The sequence below is a fragment of the Plutella xylostella genome, chromosome 6 (assembly GCF_932276165.1).
Source record: "Plutella xylostella chromosome 6, ilPluXylo3.1, whole genome shotgun sequence".
In the NCBI taxonomy this organism is placed as follows: domain Eukaryota; kingdom Metazoa; phylum Arthropoda; class Insecta; order Lepidoptera; family Plutellidae; genus Plutella; species Plutella xylostella.
This window is the reverse complement of record NC_063986.1, coordinates 6,634,108-6,660,117: the sequence shown is the minus strand read 5'-3', so window position 1 is coordinate 6,660,117 and position 26,010 is coordinate 6,634,108. Positions and strand designations below refer to the sequence as shown.

Here is a 26,010-nt window from a genome sequence, read left to right as displayed (position 1 = left end):
CCCCAAAATGACTTTTGTCTGTATGACCTCTGACCATCCATAATACGTATACATATATCCATATAAACAAGTAATTATAAATATTTTAGATTCGATATCAATTTGGAACATACGAACTTATTAAATTTGAAAAAATGCAGTGGAAAATATAAATACTTTAGCAAATCTGTATATTACATTTTATATACAGATTGTTAATAAAACCAGGGCCAGTTGTATAAATAAATAAAAAAATGCTCTGTACGTTGAATAATTACCTATCTCTAAGTTGTTTTCCACATAAATCTTTTTTTTAGACAATAGTCTAGATTGGCTTTAAGTATAAAAATTACCACTTCACTTTTTTGTCTTGGTACTCTTTTATTGAATTAGGTACACTGGTACATTTAACAGCGCATCAGATTATTACAAACTAAAAATGTAACTTTTTTTTATTTTAATTATGAACATTTTCAAAATTGGGATCATTTGGTGTTTGTAGATTTAAAACTAATATTTCCTACTAATATTATAAATGCGAAAGTTTGTGAGTGTGTTTCTTTGTTACTTCTTCACGTCAAAATGGCTGAACCGATTTTAATGTAATTTGGTATGGAGTTAGCTGACATGTGTTACATATAGGCTACATTTTATCGCCGAATTCTCACGGGTTTTTTTAAGGCGAAGCGAAGCTCGCGGTAACTAGTTATTACCTATATTTATAAATATATATCTAAATTGTATACAGCTTGGGCATACCTAAAAATATGCGCGCTCCCCTTTACTGTCGATAATGCTCGCTGAAATTCTCTTTTCTGTTAATTCGTTACAAGTGAAGTCCCAAACCTATAAGCACCTTCAATGACAAAAAAAAAAGTTATGAAATCTTCCAAAGCAATATTTATTTATCTTTATACGTGTTTATCCGGAGCCGTTTTCGACGATCCATCCAGAGAAGGTGCTGACTTTAGTGCTGATCTCCGGGTAGAAGTCGTTCCCGCACAAGTTGTTCCGGCGCCAGGAGCTGATGCCCACCACCACGTCGCCGTCCAGCACCACCGGACCACCAGTGTCCCCGCGGCACGTGCCCGCGCCCTCCACCGCAATGCTGCACAACATGTGGTCCACGATCTCATACGCGCTGTACCGTTCTCTGCAAGTTTGCTGGTCGAACACCCGGACTTCTACTTGTTTCAGTGTTTCCGATGCTTCGGTGATAATTCCGATAAGGGAACCCTGTTTTTGGATAAACAATAATTGATCAGAGTGTTAAGCAAGGGTTATATTGCACGCAAACAGCAAAACGAAGTGAAAGTTTATGACAGTAGGTTATAGGATTCTATATGCAATAACCTAGGTACATTAAGGACAAGTCGTGGACTTACGTTGTTGGTAGTTTGACCCCAGCCGAGGGCAGTGAGCGCGGTGCCCGTCGGGAGCGGAAACTGCGCGGCGGGGATGCGCGCGGGCTGGATGACGGTAGAGTACTCGATGCCGGGCGCCACGCGCACGATCACCAGGTCGAAGGGCATCGGCTGCAGCGCCTCCATCACCTTCAGGTAGTCCGGGTGGAACACGAACTCGCGCGCCGCCACCACCGTGCCGCCCGTCACGCGGGACGTGCTGCCCACGCGCGCGCTGAACGTCGACGGCAAAGCGAATCTGTAACGGGGATTACCATTGTTGATATATCACTTGCCCGCGAATTCAGTCGGTGGCAAACAGTTTTCCTACTGGGTAGCAGCCTTGCAAACACGAATACGGCAAACTGGTGTTACCCGTAGCAGGTGGCCGCAGACAGGATGGTGGTGCGCGTGACCAGCGCGCCGCCGCAGTTGGGCTGCCACACGTCCTCCCAGTAGTACATGAGCACGGCGGAGAAGGGGTACTCCTCGATGGAGGCGCCCTGCCCGCCCACGATGCGCGCGCCCGGCGCCGCCAGCGCTGCGGACAATACTATGTACAAGCGATGTTGCAAGTGCTACCTATGTATATGCTACACAACACGTGCACGTATCCAACTAATCCGTACTTTTCTTTAATAATAATAACTTATATTGGAACAGATCTATAGTTTCTAATTATGAACAAATAAAAATATACTACAAATACGTTACTTATCCAAAAAGTAAAACATTGAATGCACATTTTTCTTTATCAAAGAATACGAAAATGATATTAAACTAATAAGATTTAAATACCATATGCTGCCCCACACAGAACTAAAAGCACTAATTTGTGCATTGTCCTAAAACTTTTGATATCTGACCATTTCATTATATTCGATTAGCTATTTATACAGTGCATGCCATACTGATAATTTTGATAAATTAGGATAAGCAATCTTTGATTAATGCTTACTTATTTTATACAGGGTGTCCCAAAAGTCAACGTCATCCCTTAAAGGGCTGATAGGTCAGCTCATGAGAGGCCAGAATATCACAATATGACCTTAGTAAAAACTCGATAATTTTCGAGATATTGACACTTTTATAAATTTGCTGAAAATCGACACCTTGGATCAGTTTTTTGCGTGCCGCCGGTAAAAAAATCCATATTGTTAGAATTTGTTTGGTGTTGCATCACCCTGTATAGCCCTGCTATTGATCGCGGTCAAAAAAAATATCGAGTAATGCTGTATGTTTTAAAAAAACACGGTTTTCAAAGTCATAAAAGGTAATCGTATTTTTTTATAAACAACTTTGACTCCACATACTGTAAAAAAAATATACCACGCAAACCTGGCACTTTATTTGAAAAGATTGCTCATTTAATGCAGTTTCCAAAATGGTATAAAACGTTGCTATTGTTTCAATTAACAAAAAAGTTATTGCTATTTTAGTACAAAACGACCTCGATGTAAAATTGTTTGAAGGAAATTTATCTGACTGAATTTATTAAGGGTAAGTCATGTTGGAATGAGTAAAAGTAAAATAGGTGGTGGGGTCAGCCGTGGCAACATAGATGACGCAAAAATAGCTAAGAAAAAACTTACCAAACTCTTATAAAACATATTTTGCGTTTTTTATACCTTATTTAAAAAACAAACATTTATTGACTTTTATTTTTATTTCTCAAAATTATATCACCACATTATTATATTAAGTACATAATCAGCAAAAAATAATACTCATTAATGGTCATAATCATAATTTTGAGAGTTTGGTTTTGTTTAACAATAACTTTAAAATAAATAATAAGTAATTAGAGGTAATGTTAATGACAAACTGATCTGTCCCTTTTTTGGATACTGTGGGTGTACAATGTACATGTGTAAGCGTTTTACTTGTACAATATCACACATTAGCACTACCCAGGAATGTACGTTACCATGCACTACATTTATAGGGAATGTGGAGTTGCTATAGTCCACTTTTTTCAAGAAAGATACTCAAAATGCGTTTTTTTTATTAACTGTGACAACGTTGTCTCTTTTCCCACTCCCGGCCACCACCTATTTTACTTTTACTCGTTCCAACATGACTTACCCTTAATAAATTCAGTCAGATAAAATTCCTTCAATCAATTTTACATCGAGGTCGTTTTGTACTAAAATAGCAATAACTTTTTTGTTAATTGAAACAATAGCAACGTTTCATACCATTTTGGAAACTGCATTAAATGAGCAATCTTTTCAAATAAGGTGCCAGGTTTGCGTGGTATATTTTTTTTACAGTATGTGGAGTCAAAGTTGTTTATAAAAAAATACGATTACCTTTTATGACTTTGAAAACCGTGTTTTTTTAAAACATACAGCATTACTCGATATTTTTTTTGACCGCGATCAATAGCAGGGCTATACAGGGTGATGCAACACCAAACAAATTCTAACAATATGGATTTTTTTACCGGCGGCACGCAAAAAACTGATCCAAGGTGTCGATTTTCAGCAAATTTATAAAAGTGTCAATATCTCGAAAATTATCGAGTTTTTAGTCATATTGTGATATTCTGGCCTCTCATGAGCTGACCTATCAGCCCTTTAAGGGATGACGTTGACTTTTGGGACACCCTGTATATTATATTAATACGATTTATACAATATTTTTATTAAGTATGATGTTTATTTTCCGACGGTACCATTTTGTAGAAAACTAGTCAGGTATTTCCTAAACTACTACTACTTAAAATGTCAATACAACAAAAAGACGATCAGTTGTTTACAATTTTCATGACGTGCCTGAACTCCCTGAGTACGGCATGTAAATATTGCATCAAATAAAAAAACTAGTGTTATTCATACTTTGTAGCCAAACACCACGAGCGTCCACCCTGACCCATTATGTACCTACCTATTATACACCTTAACGAAATCATATCATAAAATTATAGGGCAAACTATTCAGTTTAGAAAAATAACCGTCAAGTACGGGTCAGACTCTCGCAAGAAGAGTTCCGTACTATAATCAATATATTTAGATTCTTCAATATTTTTTGCCTACAGACAATTCTTGTTTTTCATATTTGTTTACGTACGAAACAAAAAATGCGGGTGGTGGTCCTCTGACCATCCATAATACATATGCCAACAAGTATTGATTCTATTCTATTCTATTCTCTGTGGGGGTGTAAGTACCTGCACCTAGTTCTCTCTAGTGGAGCTTTTGTGCATCAACAAGGTCTAAACTGCCTTCCTAAGCTAGTCCGCTGCGAGTTGGTGGGTTCACATAGGTATCTAGATGTGCTAAATCTAGATATGCAGGTTTCCTCACGATGTTTTCCTTCACCGTATGATGGTATACATTGTATTTAAGTTAAAAGAACTAATTGGTACATGTCAGTGCCGGGATTCGAACCCGCATCTCTTGCGTGAGAAGCGGGCGCTTACCCGACTGAGCTATGTACCACCGCTCCTTTAACAAGTATGGATATTATGGATTCGATATCAATTTGGAACATACTAAGTTATTCAAATTTGAAGAAATCCGTGGAAAATATGAATACGAGCAAGTCTGTGTATATGATATTTTATATGCAGATTGATAATACAACCAGGGCCAGTTAATATAAATAAAAAAATGCTGTTTAAACAGTTTACAGACAGTTTCGAACAAGCCATAACGAAGCCAACCCGCCTTAACGCTTGTTTAGATCACATATCAGTGAAAACCATACTACCTGTTGTTGGTATAGTGTGTGACGCAGACATCACCGATCACAAACTTATAATAGCTGGCCTAGGTACAAGTCCCATTAAGAAAAGGCCAGATAGATCCCGAAATGTGCTTGACTATAATGCTGTAATTGAAGAACTTAAAAGTACTGATTGGGCCCACGTTTTAAATGATACTGATACCGATAATGCAGCAAATAATTTCATTTCTATTTTAAATAAATCTATCTCGAGTAATTCTAAATCAGTAAAAGTTAGTAAATCCAAATTACTTATAGAACCATGGATGACTCCTGGCCTGCTCCGATGTGCTCGACATCGTGACAGGTTGCACTATAAACAAAAATCAGATCCTGAAAATGCAGTCTTGAAGTTAACATATACACGTTATAGAAATTTTTACAAAAACTTGATTAGGAAGATAAAAACTGAATATGAGAAAAATGAACTTCAAACTAACATGAAAAATCCTAAAAAGCTTTGGCACTCAATAAAGAATATTTGTAATATTAAAACAAAGAACAATAATGCTGTGGATCTTACAACTATTAATCACGACCCTATAGAATCACTTAATACTACAAATACATATTTTGCTTCTGTGGGAAAAACGCTTGCTGACGATATTCTCAATAAAATGAATAGTACAGAAGAAGAGTTAACATCTAATATTAATATTAATAATTTACCCAACTCATTATTTCTAGAACCGACTGACACACAAGAAATAATTTGTATTATTAATAACCTAAAAATTGAAAGCGCTCCTGGTTTAGACGGTATAAATGCGGCCTTGTTAAAATACGCTAAAAACATCATAGCTGAACCGTTAACGCATATAATTAACCTAAGTATCTGCAATGGTTTTTTCCCGACAGCCTGGAAAATATCATCAATAACTCCAATCTATAAAGATGGACCACGACAGGCCCCTGAAAACTATAGGCCCATTTCTTTACTCAGCATACTATCAAAAATTCTTGAGAATGTAGTCAACAAGAGATTGGTTAAGTTTGCAGAATCCCATAATCTTCTATCCCCCCGCCAATTCGGGTTCAGACAGAACAAATGTACCGAAGACGCGGTAGTTCTTCTGACAGATCTTATCGCTACAAATTTAGACAATGGAAACAGCTGCATTGGTGTGTTTCTCGACCTGGCAAAAGCCTTTGATACCGTTTCGCCAAAAATACTGTTGGCAAAGCTACACCACCTAGGTATCAGAGGCACTGCGCTGGACTGGTTTAACAGTTATCTTTCAAATAGAAAACAACTTGTCAAGATTGGTTCACTGAAAAGTAAAGCTTTACCAGTTCTTTATGGTGTCCCCCAAGGGAGCATACTTGGTCCCACTCTTTTCCTTCTTTATATGAACGATATCCATGAACTAAAGTTACAAAATGCTGAAGTCATTTGCTACGCAGATGATACAGCAATTATATTTAATGGTAAAAAATGGGATGATGCTTATAAAAACTCTGAACTAGGCATGATAACCATCAACCATTGGCTACAGAATAACTTATTAACCATAAACCATAAAAAGACCAAATTCATATGTTTTCATAAAACTGCTGCATCTAAACCGACAACCCCAAATCACTTAAAAATTCATAGCTGTAATTCTGATCTGACGCAATTAACAACCTGTAACTGTAAATCTATCGATATTATTTCCTCTATAAAGTATTTAGGCGTGATCATAGATAAAAATCTCAACTTTAAAGAACATATTCACTGCCTCTGTAAACGTTTAAGAAAAACCGCAGGTATTTTAAAGAAACTACGGAATTCAGCTGAACCCAGACTTCTTACAAGAATTTACTTTGCTATCTGTCAATCTATCGCTTCGTACTGCATCCCAGTATGGGGCAGCGCAGCAAAAACCATAATTATATCCACAGAAAGAGCGCAACGATCTGTACTTAAAACTATGTTAAAAAACCGGCCAAGTGCGAGTCGGGCTCGCGCACAAAGGGTTCCGTAGCAGCAAAATTACAGTTAAATCAACCTATCTCAAAAACTATAAGAGATACTTTGATCAAACCAAAAATCGTTGAAAGAGTTAATTAGCATGCATCACCTCTATTTTTTTTAGAATTTTATACCCCGTAGTTATAAAAATAGAGGGGGGGGGACATACTTTTTACGACTTTGAGAGCTGATATCTCAAAAACCGTTCACTTTAAGAAAAATGTTTTTTAGAAAACTTTATATCATTTTAAAAGACCTTTCCATTGATACCCCACACGGGTATGTACATCGAAAAAAAAAATTTCATCCCTCAGTTACATGTATGGGGGGCCCCACCCCCAATTCTTTTTTTTACTATTTAGTGTCATATTTTTGTAGCGGTTCATACAACACATATTCCCATCAAATTTCATCACTGTAGTACTTATAGTTTCCGAGTAAATCGGCTGTGACAGACGGACAGACGGACAGACGGACAGACGGACATGACGAAACTATAAGGGTTCCGTTTTTGCCATTTTGGCTACGGAACCCTAAAAACCGTATCGATACCCAACTCAGACACTCTACAGTGAAGCTAAAGTTCTTACTATCCGCCAACTTTTTATTCTTAGAATTTGTCTTTCCACCCATAAAAATATATTATCATCCGATCTATACGAAAAGCTTGTCAATCAACGCGTTTTTAAAATGCCTGTAATTTTTTTGAATACAGCCTTTGGTCAAAGGTTTGGCTCATATATCAGAGCTCATGTATATAACAATATGCTACAATACTGTAATCTTAAGAACTATTCTGTCCCTGAGGCTAAAATTAAGTTGAAGGAATGCTTACTCAAACTAAATTATTATTGTACTGAGGATATCCTTGATTGATTTAAAGATTTTATTTCTATACCTAGTTACCATAATAAGAAGACTGTTTAAGATAATTTTATGTTTTGTTTTTGTTTTGAAATTTTATTTCACTCTTGTGTAACATACACTGATTATGTTTTATTAATATAAATTCACTTTAGTCAAGTCATTTTTGGTACCCCAAGATACGGGCTTAGCCTAGTTTGGGGACCCCTGCTCCTTGTGATTAATGTCCAATTCAGACGTGTGCATAGATATAGTTTAAGTATAATACCTTGTTTAGTATAAGTATAGTAAATATGTAACATTTCTTTTGCGCAATAAAGATTTTTTTGGGTGGATTTCAACAAGTCCCAAAAAATCTTCATTTCCGTAGACTTTTTTATCTTAAGGTTTTTTATATTAGAAAAACGCTTTTATTAAAGTTTTTGTTAATGTTAGTGTTCTTACTAAATGGGTAGCAGATAAGTTAAAAACTGAATGAGATACGGATGATTAAAATTTTCGTGCCACGGCGATGAAACATGCGTTCACGGCAATGAAACATGCGTCCACGGCAATGAAACAAAGGCCCACGGCAATGAAACAAACTTCCACGGCAATGAAAGAACTGTATACAATGGAAATGAAAGAATCAATCCACTGCAATTTTTAAAAAACCGGCCAAGTGCGAGTCGGGCTCGCGCACAAAGGGTTCCGTAGCAGCAAAATTACAGTTAAATCAACCTATCTCAAAAACTATAAGAGATACTTTGATCAAACCAAAAATCGTTGAAAGAGTTAATTAGCATGCATCACCTCTATTTTTTTTAGAATTTTATACCCCGTAGTTATAAAAATAGAGGGGGGGGGACATACTTTTTACGACTTTGAGAGCTGATATCTCAAAAACCGTTCACTTTAAGAAAAATGTTTTTTAGAAAACTTTATATCATTTTAAAAGACCTTTCCATTGATACCCCACACGGGTATGTACATCGAAAAAAATAATTTCATCCCTCAGTTACATGTATGGGGGGCCCCACCCCCAATTCTTTTTTTTACTATTTAGTGTCATATTTTTGTAGCGGTTCATACAACACATATTCCCATCAAATTTCATCACTGTAGTACTTATAGTTTCCGAGTAAATCGGCTGTGACAGACGGACAGACGGACAGACGGACATGACGAAACTATAAGGGTTCCGTTTTTGCCATTTTGGCTACGGAACCCTAAAAAGACTGTGTGGGAAACGCAAACTTAGACAGGTATGTATGGCAGAAATATTTGGATAGATATTGGAACGAAAGAAAGAACGACAGTATGTACCTATAAAAAATAAGAATATAGGTAGTATGGAATTCTCTAAGTAGCATTGTGGGGTCCGTATAGCGACGTATAAAACAAAATGTTTCATTTCACACTAATAACGTTCACAACATAATATGATAAACCTTACCTATAACATCTATATTTTCATAAGGTATAATATCCAATTCGTATACTGTTCATTCTATGTAAAATTCATAAAATATACTATTTTTAGGAAAATGGGCCAAATTTACTTTAAAAAAAAACAATTACTAAACAAGAAAATCAACCTTACACTTTATTCACTTTTTACAGACCTCAAAAATCACTTATTTACACGATAATTAACACTAAAACTAGCCTAAACCTAAAGTAAACTCAACTAAGCTACAATGATTACAAGAAAACCGAACTAAAGATTAAATTCACAAAATAACCACAAATTCTACGGGTAACCGAAAATAACCTAGTCCTAACGAATGGTTGACACGACCGCTCCGCTCAAGCGCCAGGAAAAAGTGAAAGAGCTGCCCGCGCGCCACCGTGAGGCGACTTCCCCCGCCCGACGCGTCAGCGATGACGTAGACAGGGTGGCCAGCCTCTGACCACGTGACTCGGCAGGCTCAATTCCCCAACACGGCCGCTCCTGACAGAAGGTCGTCCTCGGCCTTCCTTGAGGTACTTGGCTGGGACTTGTAATGTATAATAAATGAATGAGTTGCTGGTGACGCGGGCGGCGGAGCGGGGCGCGGGGCGCAGGCGCTCCCCGCGCCACTCTCCGCAGAACCGTTGCACGAGGAGCACGTTCAAAATATAAATCTGTGTTTTATTGGTACCAATCGATCCTGTACAAGTGGCGATCCTGCCAGTGACTAAAGCCCTAGAGGTATGTACCAATAATAAATCATAATACCTAATAAATGTTTGGAAAAGAGGTAAATCGATAGCGGGACTTGACTCGGAAACCTGTTATTTTGCTAGGATACCCAAATTTTGTAGGAACTACGTAGGTAGGTCACCTATCCAAAAAACTAACACAAATACCTAAAAGTAAAATGAAACAAAAAAATACGTGGAGTAAGTAATTCATTTTGTTGTCTGAACTTGTTTATTTATAAAAGCCTACATATGTACCGTCGTCATTATAAACATTATTCATGAATAACCATAATTTAACTATTAAGATTTTATGTAGGTAACTGTATTTGGTTATTGTGTAACTTTTGTAATCATTTCATCGTATTGATACATTAAATAAAGGAAAACAGCTAAACCAAAATAAGGTATTTTGTAAGGTTAAAATGTTTATTATATTATCATATTGGGTCAATGCATGTAGAATATAGTGGGACCGGTCCTAATCCTGACTATCGATAGGTACCTAAATTAAGGCAATGATCTAAGGCAAATAAAAAACACCTCTTTTGTTGTGAATATCAAAACACCAAGTTAATTACCTCCGTCGTTTTATTTATTTATTACATTAAAGACATTTCGGAGTTAAATTAAAACGGGTATAAATCTAAATTATTTTACTTTTATCGAAAGATCCGATCATACTTCAAATACCTACTACTTGCGTTTTTATAGTCCTCACATGCATAAAGGTACTCTGATCAGTCGCATTGTGAACAATTCCGAAAATAATACTTAATAATAATAACTAATGAATCGGACAATATCTGTGACTGTGTACACTGTGAGACATGTTTATGCCGAATTAATTTGTTTACTTTAACTGCCTACATTCATTTTCTTTGTACTTACCTGTTATTTAATTCTCACAACAATTGAGGTTAACGCTAAATCCTAGAGGTAGTTCGGCCATCCGGACGGTACCTAAATGATCTCGTGAAATGGTGACAAATGTCACGCAACAAAGGGATCAAGAGGTAGTTTGATGAAAATCAGAACGGTACCTATAAATTGATAACTCTTCTACAGGTAGTCCCAAAATGTCGCAAATACCCCCAATGGAGTCCTTGGACTGCGAAGGTGAGCCAGCTTCTCTCGGGTTACGCTGGGAGAAGTGGAAACGGGGGCTTGAGTTGTACTTGATAGCCACAAATGTTACAACGCCAGAAGCAAAAAGAGCTATGCTTCTACATATGGGTGGACTAGCCCTACAAGAAGTCTACTTCAACATACCTGGTGCGCACGTAGACGCGGCAGTAGAGGGCAAGGATTTGTTCGACGTCGCTTTATCAAAATTAGACGATTACTTCGCTCCAAAACAAAGTCGCGTATACGAACGACATTTGTTTCGGCTTGTCAAGCAAGAAAGTGGGGAGAAATTCAAAAAATATCTCGTCAGACTCCGCCATCAATGCTCTAAATGCAAGTTCACTTCACCAGACGAGCAAATGATTGATCAGATTACTGAAAAATGTGATTCAGTAGAATTACGTAAAAAAATACTTACTCTCGGAGATGACGTCACACTTGACAAAATTATTTCGGAAGCGAACGCCTTAGAGACTGTGCAACGACAACTAAATAATTTTGATACAATTAAACCTAACAGAGATTTGCCAGTTAACCAAGTAGGAATGACAAAGAGAAAAGAGCATCCCGCTCCCGCTTCCTGTTGTCGTTGCCGCGGGAACCATCCCAGCGATAGTAAATATTGTCCGGCGCGTGACAAAAAATGTTTAAAATGCGGATTTATCGGGCATTTTCGCACATGCTGTAGGACCAGAGCAAACAAACGAAAGTCAGATGAAATTCCTGCTAAAGAAGATGGAGTTAGGGGTGCTAAGCGACAAAAAACCAAACCGGTTGAAGAAGTCGATTACATCTTCCATATCGACGGTGACGACACAATTACGTGCACGTTAGGTGATGTACAAATTGATATGCTTATTGATTCAGGAAGCAAATGTAACATTATCAGCGATATAGCGTGGGAAAATCTAAAAAGCAGCGGTATCAGAGTCGAGAATCAAATAAAGAATCCTGACAAGAAACTTATGGCATATGGAAGCGACAAACCGCTGAATGTTCTCGGCTCGTTTGATTCCATTATAATAGTTGGTAACGGAAAACCGCTGAAAGCTACATTTTTTGTTGTACAAAATGGCACGAGGAATTTGCTCGGAAAAGACACGGCGACGAAACTTGGAGTCCTCAGAATAGGTTTAGCCATAAATGCAATTGATGGTACGTTTCCAAAATTTAGAGGTGTTCAAATTCATATTCCTATAGATACGTCTGTTAAACCAGTCTCTCAACCTTGCCGAAGGGTCCCCATCCCCCTAGAGGCTAAAATAAATAAAAAGATCCAAGAGTTAATAGATACCGATATCATTGAACCTGTTGACGGTCCATCTGACTGGATTTCACCACTGGTACCTGTCCTCAAGGGTGATGGGGATGTTCGAATTTGCGTGGATATGAGGCGGGCCAACTTAGCCATTATTAGAGAGAAATATCCCCTCCCTACGATGGAGCAGCTGCTTCCCAAATTCAGAAATGCTAAAGTGTTTTCTAAGCTAGATTTGAAAAATTCATTCCATCAGCTTGAGCTGAGCCAAGATAGTAGGTATATTACAACTTTCATTTGTAGTCATGGCCTATATCGGTATAAACGTCTCATGTTTGGCATCTCTTGTGCTACGGAATGCTTTCAAAAAAACCTCGAAAGATTACTTTTGCATTGTGAAGGTGTGGTCAACTTTATTGACGATATTGTTGTATTCGGAAGCAATGAGGCTGAACACGAGACGAGACTTAGTAAAACTTTGCAAGTTTTACACGATAATGATGTCCTACTGAATGATGACAAATGTGTGTTAAGAGCAAAGAAAATAGAGTTTCTTGGACATCAACTGACATGTGACGGTGTCAAGCCTCTTGACAAGTATGTCAAGACCATAGAGTCTTTTCGGGAACCTGTTGTCATTGAAGAAGTCCAGAGTTTTTTGGGTTTAGTCAATTACGTAGGCAAGTGGATCCCTAACCTTGCGACATGGACTGAGCCATTACGTGAACTACTAAGATTAAAACTTAGCAAGGGTGCTGATATCACTTCCTACTGGAAAAATAGTCAGGCTAAGGCATTTGAAGGATTAAAAAGGGCTATGACTCAGATCACGACATTGGGCTATTATAATCCACTTGATAGGACACAAGTTTTTGCAGATGCTAGCCCGGTTGGTCTGGGAGCTGTGCTTGTCCAACACGACGCAAATGGACCGCGAATAATCGCGTATGGCAACAAAAGTCTCACAGACCGGGAAAAACGATATTGCCAAACAGAAAAAGAGGCTCTCGCTCTAGTTTGGGCTGTAGAACACTTTGACATGTATCTATTTGGGAAGGATAGTTTCGAGCTAGTTAGTGATCATAAACCATTGGAGGTTATATTTGGACCAAATTCTAGACCCTGCGCGAGAATCGAACGATGGGTTTTGCGTTTACAGTCATATAATTTCAAAATTATATACAGTCCCGGTAAGAAAAACATCGCCGATTCTCTTTCAAGGTTGAGTTCGGGTGATCCATCACCATGCCCGTTTGATGATGACAATTATGTCAATTTGGTAGTGGACGAGTCTCTTCCTACGGCACTTTCATTAAGCGAGCTAAAGCGCGTTTGTGAGAACGATCAAGAACTAGCATTAGTTAGGAACGGTCTATACAATCAAGTTTGGGATCAGAATGTTCAAAATTATAAAATCTTCGAACATGAACTGTGTTTCCAAGATGAACTTCTCTTGCGCGGCAATAAGGTGGTCATTCCTTCCAGCTTAAGGTCAAAGGTGCTGATAGCTGCTCATGAGGGTCACCCCGGAATTGTGGCGATGAAAACGCGATTACGTTCCAAGGTTTGGTGGCCCAAAATTGACAAAGATGCCGAACACTTTGTCCGGTCCTGCAAAGGCTGCACCTTGGTTTCTGCGCCAAACCCCCCAAATCCCATGCGAAGGCGGGAACTTCCAGCTCAGCCCTGGATTGACGTAGCCATAGATTACTTGGGGCCGTTACCAAGTGGACATTACCTCCTGGTAATTGTAGACTATTTTAGCCGCTACAAAGAAGTTAAGGTTACTAAGACTATTGACACATTGCAAACGGTAAATATGCTTAAAGAAATATTTTCGCGGTTAGGAGCGCCAGTCAGTATTACAGCTGATAACGGGCCACAGTTTTCTAGTGCAGAATTTGGGCGTTTTTGCAATGAGTTTGGTATTCGGTTGTATCATAGTATACCTTACTGGCCACAGCAAAATGGTGAGGTTGAGAGACAGAACCGTGATATATTAAAACGTTTGCGGATAAGTCAAACTCAAAAATCTAATTGGCAAGATGATTTGCTTAAGTACCTGACTATGTATAATGCTACCCCCCATTCTGTCACAGGGAAACCTCCAGCAGAACTCTTTTACAAGCGTCAATTTAGGGATAAGCTACCCTCCATAATCGATGTAGAATTCGCAGACACAGACATGGAAACCAAAGATCGTGATACCGAACAAAAACAGAAAGGGAAGGAGTACGCAGATAGGAAGAGACACGCAACAGAATCGGATATTGGAGTCGGTGAAAAGGTCTATGTGAAGAACATGACAAAAGACAACAAACTGACCGCGCCGTTCAATGATACACCACATACAGTCATCACTAAGAATGGTGGTGATGTAGAACTCCAGAACGACGACAACGGACAACTTCTGCGTCGTAACATAGTGCATTTAAAACGGATTGAAGGTCAGTGGAAAGTTTGTCCTGAGGATGACAACTCTGTCGATAACGCAGTCAGAAGTGAATAAATTTAAATCATGATGTCTCAGATTACCAACCAATTAATTAAAATTAAACCATAAATTATAATATATATTTAAATATAATTAAATTTATAATATATCATTTAAATTAAAATTTAACCAATTAATTAATTAAAGAATTACTTACGATTAGTTATGTTAACAGTGTTTTTAAGTAAAATAAGTATTTGAAGGAAATTTGATTAAATTTATTTTTATTTTGTAAAAGGTAGATGTAATGTATAATAAATGAATGAGTTGCTGGTGACGCGGGCGGCGGAGCGGGGCGCGGGGCGCAGGCGCTCCCCGCGCCACTCTCCGCAGAACCGTTGCACGAGGAGCACGTTCAAAATATAAATCTGTGTTTTATTGGTACCAATCGATCCTGTACAGGACTCCAACAGGCTCCCAGCTGAGGCCTTCGGATGAGTGGACTCGTCTGCTCCATTGTCAGCCTTCCTTGATGTGCTTGGCTGTGACTCCATCGGACTCCCAGCTGAAGCCTCTGGGTTAGTGGGCTCGTCAGCTTCATGGTCTGCGTCTGAAATGATCAAACACGAGTTTAGTCATTATCATGTGACAGCAGTGACTAACTCAATAGGCAATGCTGACTAACAAGGAGGAAGCACTGCGTGAAGCTATCCTTGTTAATCATTGTAACACATAAGGAGGAAGCACTACGTGAAGCTATCCTTAGCAAATGATAAAATACACAAGGAGGAAGCACTACGTGAAGCTATCCTTAGCAAATCATAAAATACACAAGGAGGAAGCACTACGTGAAGCTATCCTTAGCAAATCATAAAATACACAAGGAGGAAGCACTACGTGAAGCTATCCTTGGCAAACAAATAATAAAACATACAAGGAGGAAGCACTACGTGAAGCTATCCTTGGCAAACAAATAATAAAACATACAAGGAGGAAGCACTACGTGAAGCTATCCTTGATGTTTACTCACCCTCAAAGTATGCAGCACACACTTCAGGAGTCCACTCGCCTCTCCAGAGCTTCATGTACTCGGCAGCCGCTTGGGTGGTCTTGCCGTATGAGTCAGTCACCAACTTAAGCTCATACCGCCCGTGGGGAAGAGCCTTCACGACTCGATAAGGCCCGCGCATACCGGAATCAAGTTTCCCAGTCATCTGCGCGTTCTTCACTACAAACACAAGTGAATTAATCTCAAAGTGTCTTGGCTGAGTGCGTCCTTTATTTACAGAGTCGTCCTGGTTTGTTTTATTTTGAACCAAACGTTCTGAGGCACGCTGCCTTGTCATTTCACGCAAAGCCTCCCTATTCGGTCGTGACCCTTGAAGCGCTACGTCTCTAACCAGGCTGCGTATAACTGGGGTAGCACCATCGATGCCAACCAATAAGTTGAGTGGGGAGCACTGAGTGGTCTTGTGTTTCGTTATATTCAGTACTAGTTGTAATTTCCACATTACACTGGACCACTCATTGTTTCGGAAGTTAGTCTCTATCCTGATCATGTTCAGTACAGTGCGGCAATATCTCTCCACCTGACCATTCGATTGATGCATTTCTGGTGTTATGAAGTGCATGTCACTACCTACATCGGTTACTCAGTCTGAGAAGTCTTTACTTTGGAACATCCTCCCGCGATCGGCGACAATTAATTTAGGGGACCCAAACAAGGATACTACATTTGTCAATACTTTCTTAAGCTCGCTAGTTTCCTGTTTATACATTGGGTAAAGCAAACAGTATTTGGAAAATGCGTCTACGACAATGAGTACATATCGGTAACCATTTGATTCAGGCAGAGGGCCTAATGCATCTACATGTATTGTTTCAAAAGGGGAATCTGGTTTTTCCCATGAATGAATAGGCTGATGAGGGGCCCTAGGTACCTTTTTATGGGACAAACAAACAACGCAATGTGAGACATATTTTTGAGCAAATGATCGAAGCCCAGGAAACCAAAAGTGTTTCATGATCAAATCTATTGTCTTATCTGAGCCTGGGTGTTCATGTTCATCATGAAAGACCCTAAGGAGACTTAGCCTATGTCCCTTGGGTATGAAACACAGCAGTCTTGGAGCTTCACCTACTGGACTGTATTTATAGTACAGCACGTCATTCTTTTTAACCGACTTCAAAAAAAGGAGGAGGTTCTCAATTCGTCGGGATCTTTTTTTTTTTTTTTTTTTTTTTATATATTTTTTTTTATGTATGTTCACCGATTACTCCGCCGTTTATGAACCGATTTTGAAAATTCTTTTTTTGTTGTATTGGGTTGAGCTTCCAGGTGGTCCCATTTTTTTTTCAGAATTTTATCTCACCCCCAAGGGTGGGTAAAGGGGTAAAAACAGGGTATGAATTTCAATTTTGGGCACATATTAACCGATTCTAATGAAATTAAGAACGTAAATATAGTTCTTATAACAAAAAAATATGATGGTGACCTTGAGCTGATCTGATGATGGAAACGGAAGGCAGTCAGGGGAACTCCTCAACGGTATATAGCAACTACTTCGTGTTTAGGCTTGAATGATTCGTATTGATTAGTAGGACATTTTGGTATCATTTGCACCTTACTTTTGATTGAAAATTATTACAAATAAACTAAAAACTATTAAATAAAATAATAATTAAAAAAATTAAAAAACCGACTTCAAAAAACCACTAAAATGTAAGAAATAATTTAAGGTTTACACAAATTCTACTCGTATGAGACAGTACAAATATACCTAAGCAGGAACTGTTCTTTTTTGAAGTTGGTGCCATATTTCTTCAGATTACTTTGTCACCGCACCAACATCAAAAAAGAACAGTTCCTGCTTAGGTATATTTGTACTGTCTCATACGAGTAGAATTTGTGTAAACCTTAAATTATTTCTTACATTTTAGTGGTTTTTTGAAGTCGGTTTTTTATTCACGTATTGGTTTGAATCTAATTGTCCGTCTGTCAGTTTTTGTAAAAGCGTCTGTGTTTCTTCATCAGCAGCTTGTGCGATTTGAGCCCAGTTGTGAGGCTTCCCAACAGTGCACATACTTACAGGATTCCGACTCAAATAGTCAGCGTGTGCCAGATTTGACCCATTTCGGTACTCAAGCGAGAAATTAAAATCCTGTAAATATGCCCACCATCTACAAACCCGCGGTAACAGATCTTTTTTGTGTTGTGTTAGCTTCAAAGCATTGCAGTCTGTAACTACCGTGAACTCTAGTCCAATCAGATAATGCCTGAAATGCTGTAAAGCTTTCACAACCGCCAACGTTTCCAAGTCGTAAGAGTGATATTTACTCTCTGCCCCCTGTGTCCTACGACTGAAATACGCTACGACGCGTTTATGGCCCGTTTCGTGCACCTGAATTAAAACTGCCCCATATCCGATCGAACTGGCGTCGGTATGAACTTCAGTTCTTAACTTGGGATCGTAAATGGCTAACACCGGTTCGTTCGTCAGGTACTCAATTATTTCCCTTCTAACGCGCTCTTGTTCGTCACCCCATTCAAAGTCTACCCCCTTCTGCGTCAGTTTAGTGATACAAGCTGTTTTTGTAGCGAAACCAGGTATGTATCGGCAAAAATAACTAGCCAGACCGATGAACTGCCGTACTTGCTTAACATTCTTTGGTTTTGGCGATTCAACAAGGGCTGCGACTTTTTGTGCACTCGGCCGTACCTGACCTTCACTAATAGTTCGACCGAGATACTCTATTTCTGTGCACAGGAATGAACATTTAGCAAGATTTATAGAAAAACCCGCGGCCGTCAAAGTCTTAAGGACCTGACGTAAAAGGACAAATCCTCGTTCTACTGATCCACTTAATAGGAGTACGTCATCGATATAGACCAGCGCATCTCCTGGCTCAATGAAATCACGTAAAGTTTTTGCAATTATCCTTTGATAGACAACTGGCGCGTTAGCAAGGCCATAGGGCATCTTCAGGTATTCGTAATGCCCTTCGGGCGTTACGAACCCCGTAAGAGGCACGGACTCCTTTTCCATGGCTATTTGATGGAATCCCGTAGCCATGTTCAGGCTCGTAAAGTACTTAGTCTGGCCCAGTCTGTCTATATGATCGTCTATACGTGGCAATGGGAACCGATCCTTTACCGTGATTTCATTAAGCTTCCTAAAATCCACACACATACGGTCTTGTCCATTCTTCTTCTTCACAAGAAGTATTGGGCTCGAATAATCCGACTCAGATTCCTGTATTACCCCCTTATCCAATAAATCCTTAACTATTTCCCGCACGCGTAAAGTCTCGGGTTGTGAAAGACGGTAAGGTCTGTACTTAATTGGCACATCACTGTTTAGTTTAATAGACATGCTTCCAGTGTTGACTGTTGACGACGCGGTACCAGATATGAAACTGTCCGAGAATTCATCAATGATTTGATGAAGTTGTTTTAAATCATCTCCTACTAAAGTCGTTTTGAAGGAAGCATGGCTATCAGACTCAACAGTAAACACGGATAGTGGATCCTCTCGACGTAGGTATTTGCTTCCGTCGCTTTTGCGAATAAACGTCACGCCTTTCCTATCTAGCACATCGGTACCGATAATCACCGGTGTATTCAAGTATTCGTCCTCAACCACGAATAAGTCTACTTCTAGAGCGACTTCATCAAACTCGACCGGCAATGTAACGTAGGACGTAGTTTCAATTTCCTGGCTACCTATGCCTCTAATAACACGAAAAGCTGGTTTACGTTCACACTTAAAATGTTTAAGTACTGCCGAAGAAATCAACGAAATACCGTTTGCTCCCGTGTCAATCAAAACGTCAGTAGGTACGCCCTGAATCACCGCTACACTTATATCAGAACGTCCTTTCTCTAATTCGCGACAAAAATTCACTGTATGATTGCTTCGTCCCTCCGCTTTTTGTTTCGCAAAACACTTGTCTATTTTATGCCCAGGTTTTTTGCAAAAAGAACATGGTTCTGTTGGTGGCTGACTCTGTGGTCGTACATTTGCATTAGAACTTGTGCTGGCTACACTTGGTCTATCGGCTTTAAATCTTTTGTTGCAAAAAGCCTGGGTATGACCTGCTTGACCACATGAAAAAAATCTACCGTCACTGAATTTGCGTTTTCGATTATCGGACGGTCGTTGGAATCCCGTATTGTTTCGCGGTGTCACTGAGGGTAGATTTGTTTTTCTCGTATCTGGTTTTACATAAATCGAAAAGTAATCGACTAACTCATTTGGCATTAATTTAGCGTTTACGGCCGATGCTCGAAGCTGTGGGTCTGCTATACCGCGAATAATTACCGCAGAAATCAGTTCTTCACTCATCCCTTTTACTATGCGAAGTCGCAATAAAGATCGACGCACGTAATCCGAATACGTAGGGTAGTTATCAGAATTTTTTATCATGACATCGAATAAAATGTTTGCAATATCTAACCGCCTAGGACAAAGGGGTATGAACTCTTTTTTAAAGTTACTCCAACTACGATCTTGGGTAACCCACTCATTCAGCCAGTTTCGAGCATCGCCCTTTAAACAATTACCGATTCGCGAAAGGCACTCATTATCAGACCAACCGTTTAAGAGTTTCGCTCGATCGACCTCTTCACACCAAACATCTATGTCATGCAAGCTGGGATCAAAGTTGGAAATATAAAAATGGTTAGATCTCACCGGGTAATTGATGGATTTTATCGCATCTGCAATTTTGTCCGCGATGGTCATCGCAGACGACTGTGAATCGCTCGGGGGCGGCGGCGGTGGCGTCCCTTGTAGCTGCGGCCTCTCTGCAGCGGACCCAGGGCGCGCCGGGGGCGCCTCGTCTCTCGAACCAGCTCGAGAAACGCTCGGCGGTAACGGTGTGTCAACTCTATGTGGTGAAGATACACTCGGTTTCTCTAACGCAATGACACGCTCACGTAGCAATAGTAACTGCTGCCTGAGTTCGTCGTCGGGCGTTCTATCTCGATGCCTACGCTTTTCCCTACCACGTGTACGACTACGAGGTCTACGACTCCTATGATGATCGGACATGACTTACAAGATTGAGGTTAAACAATAAGTTTTTTTTTTTAATCACAAGTAATTTGAAAATTTAGATATCAGGACACAAAGCGGAAGCGGATTGGACAATGAATCCAATCCCACTTCTGATTTTAGGAAAATGGGCCAAATTTACTTAAAAAAAAAACAATTACTAAACAAGAAAATCAACCTTACACTTTATTCACTTTTTACAGACCTCAAAAATCACTTATTTACACGATAATTAACACTAAAACTAGCCTAAACCTAAAGTAAACTCAACTAAGCTACAATGATTACAAGAAAACCGAACTAAAGATTAAATTCACAAAATAACCACAAATTCTACGGGTAACCGAAAATAACCTAGTCCTAACGAATGGTTGACACGACCGCTCCGCTCAAGCGCCAGGAAAAAGTGAAAGAGCTGCCCGCGCGCCACCGTGAGGCGACTTCCCCCGCCCGACGCGTCAGCGATGACGTAGACAGGGTGGCCAGCCTCTGACCACGTGACTCGGCAGGCTCAATTCCCCAACACTATAATATGACATAATCTGTGCTGAATTACACAACACCGGCAAAACACCTAGCACCAAAATATAAAGATAGGTGCGGTTAGGTGCACATGTTGGTCAGCTAAGCGTCTCCCTACATAGCGCCAATAATAATAACGCAGTCAAAACTCCTTGCACCAAAACCTAAACATAGAGCGTCTCCCCATGTAGCCCCGCTTCGCTTTTGATGAACATGTGCACTTAACCGCTCCTCCTCGCTTTTCTCGTCATCGCACTTATCTTTAGGTTGTGGTGCTAGAGGTTTTGATGGTGTTGTGTAATTTAACAGATTATGTGATATAATAGAATATTTTATGAACTTTATGCTAAATCATAGTATATTTTAATTGGTATAATAATATGAAATGTACATGTTATTATCATCAGCCTATAATCATCCAATGCTGGACATAGGCCTCTCCCAAGGAGCGCCACAACACTCGGTCCTTGGTCTTCCGAATCCAGCCACTACCGGCTACCTGCCTAAGCTTGCATATTTTGACAGCTATGTTGGTAACTTTAGTCCTCTGACGTATAACCTCTTTTCTGATACCATCCATTAGAGAAACCCCAAGCATAGCTCTCTCCATAGCACGCTGAGTGACTTTAAATCGGTGGACCAGTCCCACCATCAGTGTCCACGTATATGCACCATATGTCATAACTGGCAGGGCGCAATGGTTGAAGACTGTTGGATGCGCCTTTCAGCCTTCTTGTCGAAGTTGCTTCTGCCTAGCCGAATAGTCTGCCTCAGGTAGTCGTATTATTGCACAACTTCGATAGTTGTCTCACGAACGATCACCGGCTCCGGTTTTATGTGAACATTCTACATGACTTTTGTCTTCCCCAAGTTCATACGGAGGCCTACAATGCAAGCAGCATTAAGGCCACTTAGCATCCAGCTGAGTTCCTGCAGAGATGTTTGTTCTATTATATTCTATTCTACTATCTGTGGGAGGTGTAAGTACCTGCACCTGGCTCTCTCGAATGGGACCTTTGTGCAATGTGCATATCCCCAAGGTCTAAGCTGCCTTTCTAAGCTTGGACTATTTCCCACTACGCTGGTCCACAGCGGGTTGGTGGGTTCACATATTATCTAGATGTGCTAAATCTATAGGTAGATATGCAGGATTCTTCACGATGATTTCCTTCACCGTAAGAGTGATGGTATACATTGTATTTAAATTCAAAGGAACACATTGGTACATGTTAGTGCCGGAATTCGCACCCGCATCATTGGCGTGGGAAGCGGGCGCTTACCCGACTGAGCTACCACCGATCTTATTTATACATAACGTTCATTATAATTATCTTGTGATTGTTATTATTAATGTAATATTATATATTTCGTTTTTATACATCGCGATACGCACCCGTTTTAACGCACTGCAAAAAGAGGTAATTTGACTAGTCCTGTAGGTAATGTCAGTGATCGGTATTACCTTTATTACAGGTAAAAGATGGTAAAGATATGTTACTTTGCCTAATCATACATACCACGGCGATGAAAACATAAGTCACGGAAATGAATAACCTGGCCACGGAAATGAATAACCTAACCACGGCAATGAATACAAATTATTTAACAAGACATGGCAATGAATTTTTTTTCATTGCCGTGGCTTTTTTTTCATTGCCATAGCAAATATTGGCCACGGAAGCCACGGAAATGAAAGCATGGCGATGAAAACCAAGGCATTAAATATAAATAACTAAAAAGTATTAACTATTCGAAGAAATAAACACTTTATAAGGTAAATATTTTCAAAAAGCTTTCTTTTGAATGCTTATTCTAGAAGACAAACTTAATTGTATAGAAGTTATATCTATCCACGGCAATGAAAGAAAAAATGTCCAGTCCCCAAAAAATTTACTGATTTTCACTATTGCGCAAAAACGCGGGCACCGATGAACCTCCTGCCACGTCTAGCAGTTAGGCGACACTTGTAAGAAACGATTAGCGCACTCAAAGGGGCACCCAAGTTCATCGTATCAAATGAAACTAAGTTTAACTATCAATACTCAATATTTTTCATCAATGAAGAATAATACAAAACGTGGTTACTTGGGGACAGACACGGCAATGAAAGATTTAGAGGTTTAATATTTTATTTAAAAATATCCATTAATCCTATTAATACAATATTTAGTGCTACACATAGATAACTATTTCACTTAACCGGAAAAAAATATTAGAAAATTATAACTTGATTTTTTAGTACCGATTTCATTGATGACACGCAATTTTTGGCCGCGGGAAATTCACCCTTTTTATTTTATTTTTTTATTTTTACAAGAATAGCCTAAATTAGCTTTAGGCATTAAAATTACGACTACAATTTTTTTGTCTTGTTAAACTCTTTTCTTGAAGTAGGTACATTTAACAGCGCATCAGATTATTACCAACTAAAAACGTAAATATTTATTTCAAATTTCAAATTACTGAAATGTTTTCTAAATTGGGATAATTGGGTGTTTGTAGTTTTTAAACAAATATTATCCTACTTAATACCATAAATGCGAAAGTTTATGAGTGTGTATGTTTGTTACATCTTCACGTCAAAACGGCTGAACGGATTTCAGTGTAATTTGGTATGGAGTTAGCTGACGCCCTGGATCAACACAAAGGCTACTTTTTATCGCGGAATCCCACGGGATTTTTTCAGGCGAAGCTAAGCTGGCGGCTACATCTAGTACCTATGTGTATACATATTTTTGTACCAAGCAAGTAGTTGTTAAGTATACAGTTTGAAACGGTTCATACAGTCATTATATGTATTAGTTACTAGCTGACCCTGCGAACTTCATACCGCCTCTTACCCTATCCTACCCTAACACTACACTACCCTAGACTACCCTACACTACCCTACACAACTCTACGCTACACTACCCTACACCTCCCTACACTACCCTACACTACCCTACACTACCCTACACTACCCTAATCTACCCTAATCTACCCTACCCTACACTACACTACCCTACCCTACCCTACCCTACCCTACCCTACACTACACTACCCTACACTTCCCTACACTACCCTACACTACCGTACACTACCGTGCACTACCTTACACTACCCTACACTACACTACAAAATACACTACAACACAAATCTATCAGCACCTTCAATGACAAAAAATAAATACCTATAAAATCTTCCAAAGCAATATTTATTTATCTTTATACGTGTTTATCCGGAGCCGTTTTCGACGATCCATCCAGAGAAGGAGCTGATTCTAGTGCTGATTTCCGGGTAGAAGTCGTTCCCGCAGCCGCGGCGCCAGGAGCTGATGCCCACCACCACGTCGCCGTCAAGCACCACCGGACCACCAGTGTCCCCGCGGCACGTTCCCGCGCCCTCCGCCGCCATGCTGCACAGCATGTGGTCCACGATCTCATACGCGCTGTACCGTTCTCTGCAAGTTTGCTGGTCGAACACCCGGACTGCTACTTGTTTCAGCGTTTCCGAAGCTTCGGTGATAATTCCGATAAGGGAACCCTGTTTTTGGATAAACAGTAATTGATCAGAGTGTTATATTGCACGCAAACAGCAAAACGAAGTGAAAGTTTATGACAGTAGGTTATAGGATTCTATTTGCAATAACCTAGGTACATTATGGACAAGTGGTGTACTTACGTTGTTGGTAGTTTGACCCCAGCCGAGGGCAGTGAGCGTGGTGCCCGTCGGGAGCAGGAACTGCGCGGCGGGGATGCGCGCGGGCTGGATGACGGTCGAGTACTCGATGCCGGGCACCACGCGCACGATCACCAGGTCGAAGGCCTGCGGCCAGGAGTCAGCCCTTTTCTTCACGAAGTCCGGGTGGTACACGAACTGGCGCGCCGCCACCACCGTGCCGCCCGTCACGCGGGACGTGCTGCCCACGCGCGCGCTGAACGTCGATGGTTGAGCGTATCTGTAACATGAAATACCACCTTCTGTAATAACACTTATAATTCTTCCATTTCACTTTACAAACTTAATGAAATCTCTTATTTATAAACACAAATACGGCAAACTGTTGTTACCCGTAGCAGGTGGCCGCAGACAGGATGGTGGTGCGCGTGACCAGCGCGCCGCCGCAGGTGGGCTGCCACACGTCCTCCCAGTAGTACATGAGCACGGCGGAGAAGGGGTACTCCTCGATGGAGGCGCCCTGCCCGCCCACGATGCGCGCGCCCGGCGCCGCCAGCGCTGCCGATAACAAAACAAAACACGGATGATTGGACATACTTACCACCTACTTTATCTATTCAAATTTAAACAAGAAACTTTACCATAACCAAATAAATATATAGTTATTTATTGACAAATAAATTTCAAAAGATTTAATAAATACCATATGCTGCCCCACACAGAACCAAAAGCACTAAGTTGTGCATTGTCAAGGATCTTATTGAATCTGACCATTTTCTTTAAATTCGATTACCTATTTATACAGCTCCCTGCGTGTATGTTTAACTGATAATTAGGATTAGCCATCTTTGATAAGACTTA

General features: G+C 39.9%; 4 protein-coding genes and 2 long non-coding RNA genes across 7 annotated transcripts in view; 3 read left to right on the top strand and 3 right to left on the bottom strand.

Annotated features, from left to right (window-relative positions):
* LOC119694185 (progestin and adipoQ receptor family member 4) overlaps positions 1 to 26,010 on the top strand; it is a 50,628-nt gene that overhangs the window by 10,069 nt on the left and 14,549 nt on the right. The gene's annotated exons all lie outside the window — the stretch shown is intronic.
* Positions 862 to 2,323, bottom strand: LOC125488522 (trypsin CFT-1-like). 2 transcript variants are annotated; one of them, XM_038120048.2, is made up of 4 exons: positions 2,181 to 2,323; positions 1,758 to 1,923; positions 1,365 to 1,641; positions 862 to 1,215 (listed from the first exon to the last, which is right to left on the bottom strand). In XM_038120048.2, the coding sequence occupies exons 1-4, from the start codon at positions 2,254 to 2,256 to the stop codon at positions 901 to 903; spliced, it is 834 nt and encodes a 277-aa protein (XP_037975976.2). In that variant the 5' UTR covers positions 2,257 to 2,323; the 3' UTR covers positions 862 to 900. The 2 variants fall into 2 exon arrangements, with proteins under 2 accessions (XP_037975976.2, XP_048489598.1); XM_048633641.1 differs by lacking the exon at positions 2,181 to 2,323 and adding an exon at positions 2,097 to 2,142.
* LOC125491494 lies at positions 1,377 to 25,386 on the top strand. The gene is made up of 2 exons (XR_007268341.1): positions 1,377 to 1,499; positions 25,288 to 25,386. It is a non-coding gene; the product is annotated as an uncharacterized LOC125491494 (long non-coding RNA).
* Positions 4,001 to 23,949, top strand: LOC125491495. The gene is made up of 3 exons (XR_007268342.1): positions 4,001 to 5,022; positions 15,216 to 15,217; positions 23,809 to 23,949. It is a non-coding gene; the product is annotated as an uncharacterized LOC125491495 (long non-coding RNA).
* Positions 9,669 to 16,555, bottom strand: LOC125491493. The gene is made up of 3 exons (XM_048633643.1): positions 15,944 to 16,555; positions 15,379 to 15,523; positions 9,669 to 9,910 (listed from the first exon to the last, which is right to left on the bottom strand). The coding sequence occupies exons 1-3, from the start codon at positions 16,542 to 16,544 to the stop codon at positions 9,841 to 9,843; spliced, it is 816 nt and encodes a 271-aa protein (XP_048489600.1). The 5' UTR covers positions 16,545 to 16,555; the 3' UTR covers positions 9,669 to 9,840.
* Positions 24,667 to 25,985, bottom strand: LOC119694187 (trypsin CFT-1). The gene is made up of 4 exons (XM_038120052.2): positions 25,853 to 25,985; positions 25,542 to 25,707; positions 25,153 to 25,429; positions 24,667 to 25,014 (listed from the first exon to the last, which is right to left on the bottom strand). The coding sequence occupies exons 1-4, from the start codon at positions 25,893 to 25,895 to the stop codon at positions 24,706 to 24,708; spliced, it is 795 nt and encodes a 264-aa protein (XP_037975980.2). The 5' UTR covers positions 25,896 to 25,985; the 3' UTR covers positions 24,667 to 24,705.

Coding starts and splice junctions, on each gene's coding strand:
- LOC125488522 (XM_038120048.2), bottom strand. CDS start 2,256: ATGAAATGGTCAGATATCAAAAGTTTTAGGACAATGCACAAATTAGTG. Junction 1,924..2,180: donor TCTGTGTGGGGCAGCATATG/GTATTTAAATCT, acceptor TATTGTCCGCAG/CGCTGGCGGCGCCGGGCGCG. Junction 1,642..1,757: donor TCTGCGGCCACCTGCTACGG/GTAACACCAGTT, acceptor TCCCCGTTACAG/ATTCGCTTTGCCGTCGACGT.
- LOC125491493 (XM_048633643.1), bottom strand. CDS start 16,544: ATGCACTTCATAACACCAGAAATGCATCAATCGAATGGTCAGGTGGAG. Junction 15,524..15,943: donor GTGTGCTGCATACTTTGAGG/GTGAGTAAACAT, acceptor TGATCATTTCAG/ACGCAGACCATGAAGCTGAC. Junction 9,911..15,378: donor TCAGCTGGGAGCCTGTTGGA/GTCCTGTACAGG, acceptor TATACATTACAA/GTCCCAGCCAAGTACCTCAA.
- LOC119694187 (XM_038120052.2), bottom strand. CDS start 25,895: ATGCACAACTTAGTGCTTTTGGTTCTGTGTGGGGCAGCATATG. Junction 25,708..25,852: donor TCTGTGTGGGGCAGCATATG/GTATTTATTAAA, acceptor TGTTATCGGCAG/CGCTGGCGGCGCCGGGCGCG. Junction 25,015..25,152: donor GGGGTCAAACTACCAACAAC/GTAAGTACACCA, acceptor ATCCAAAAACAG/GGTTCCCTTATCGGAATTAT.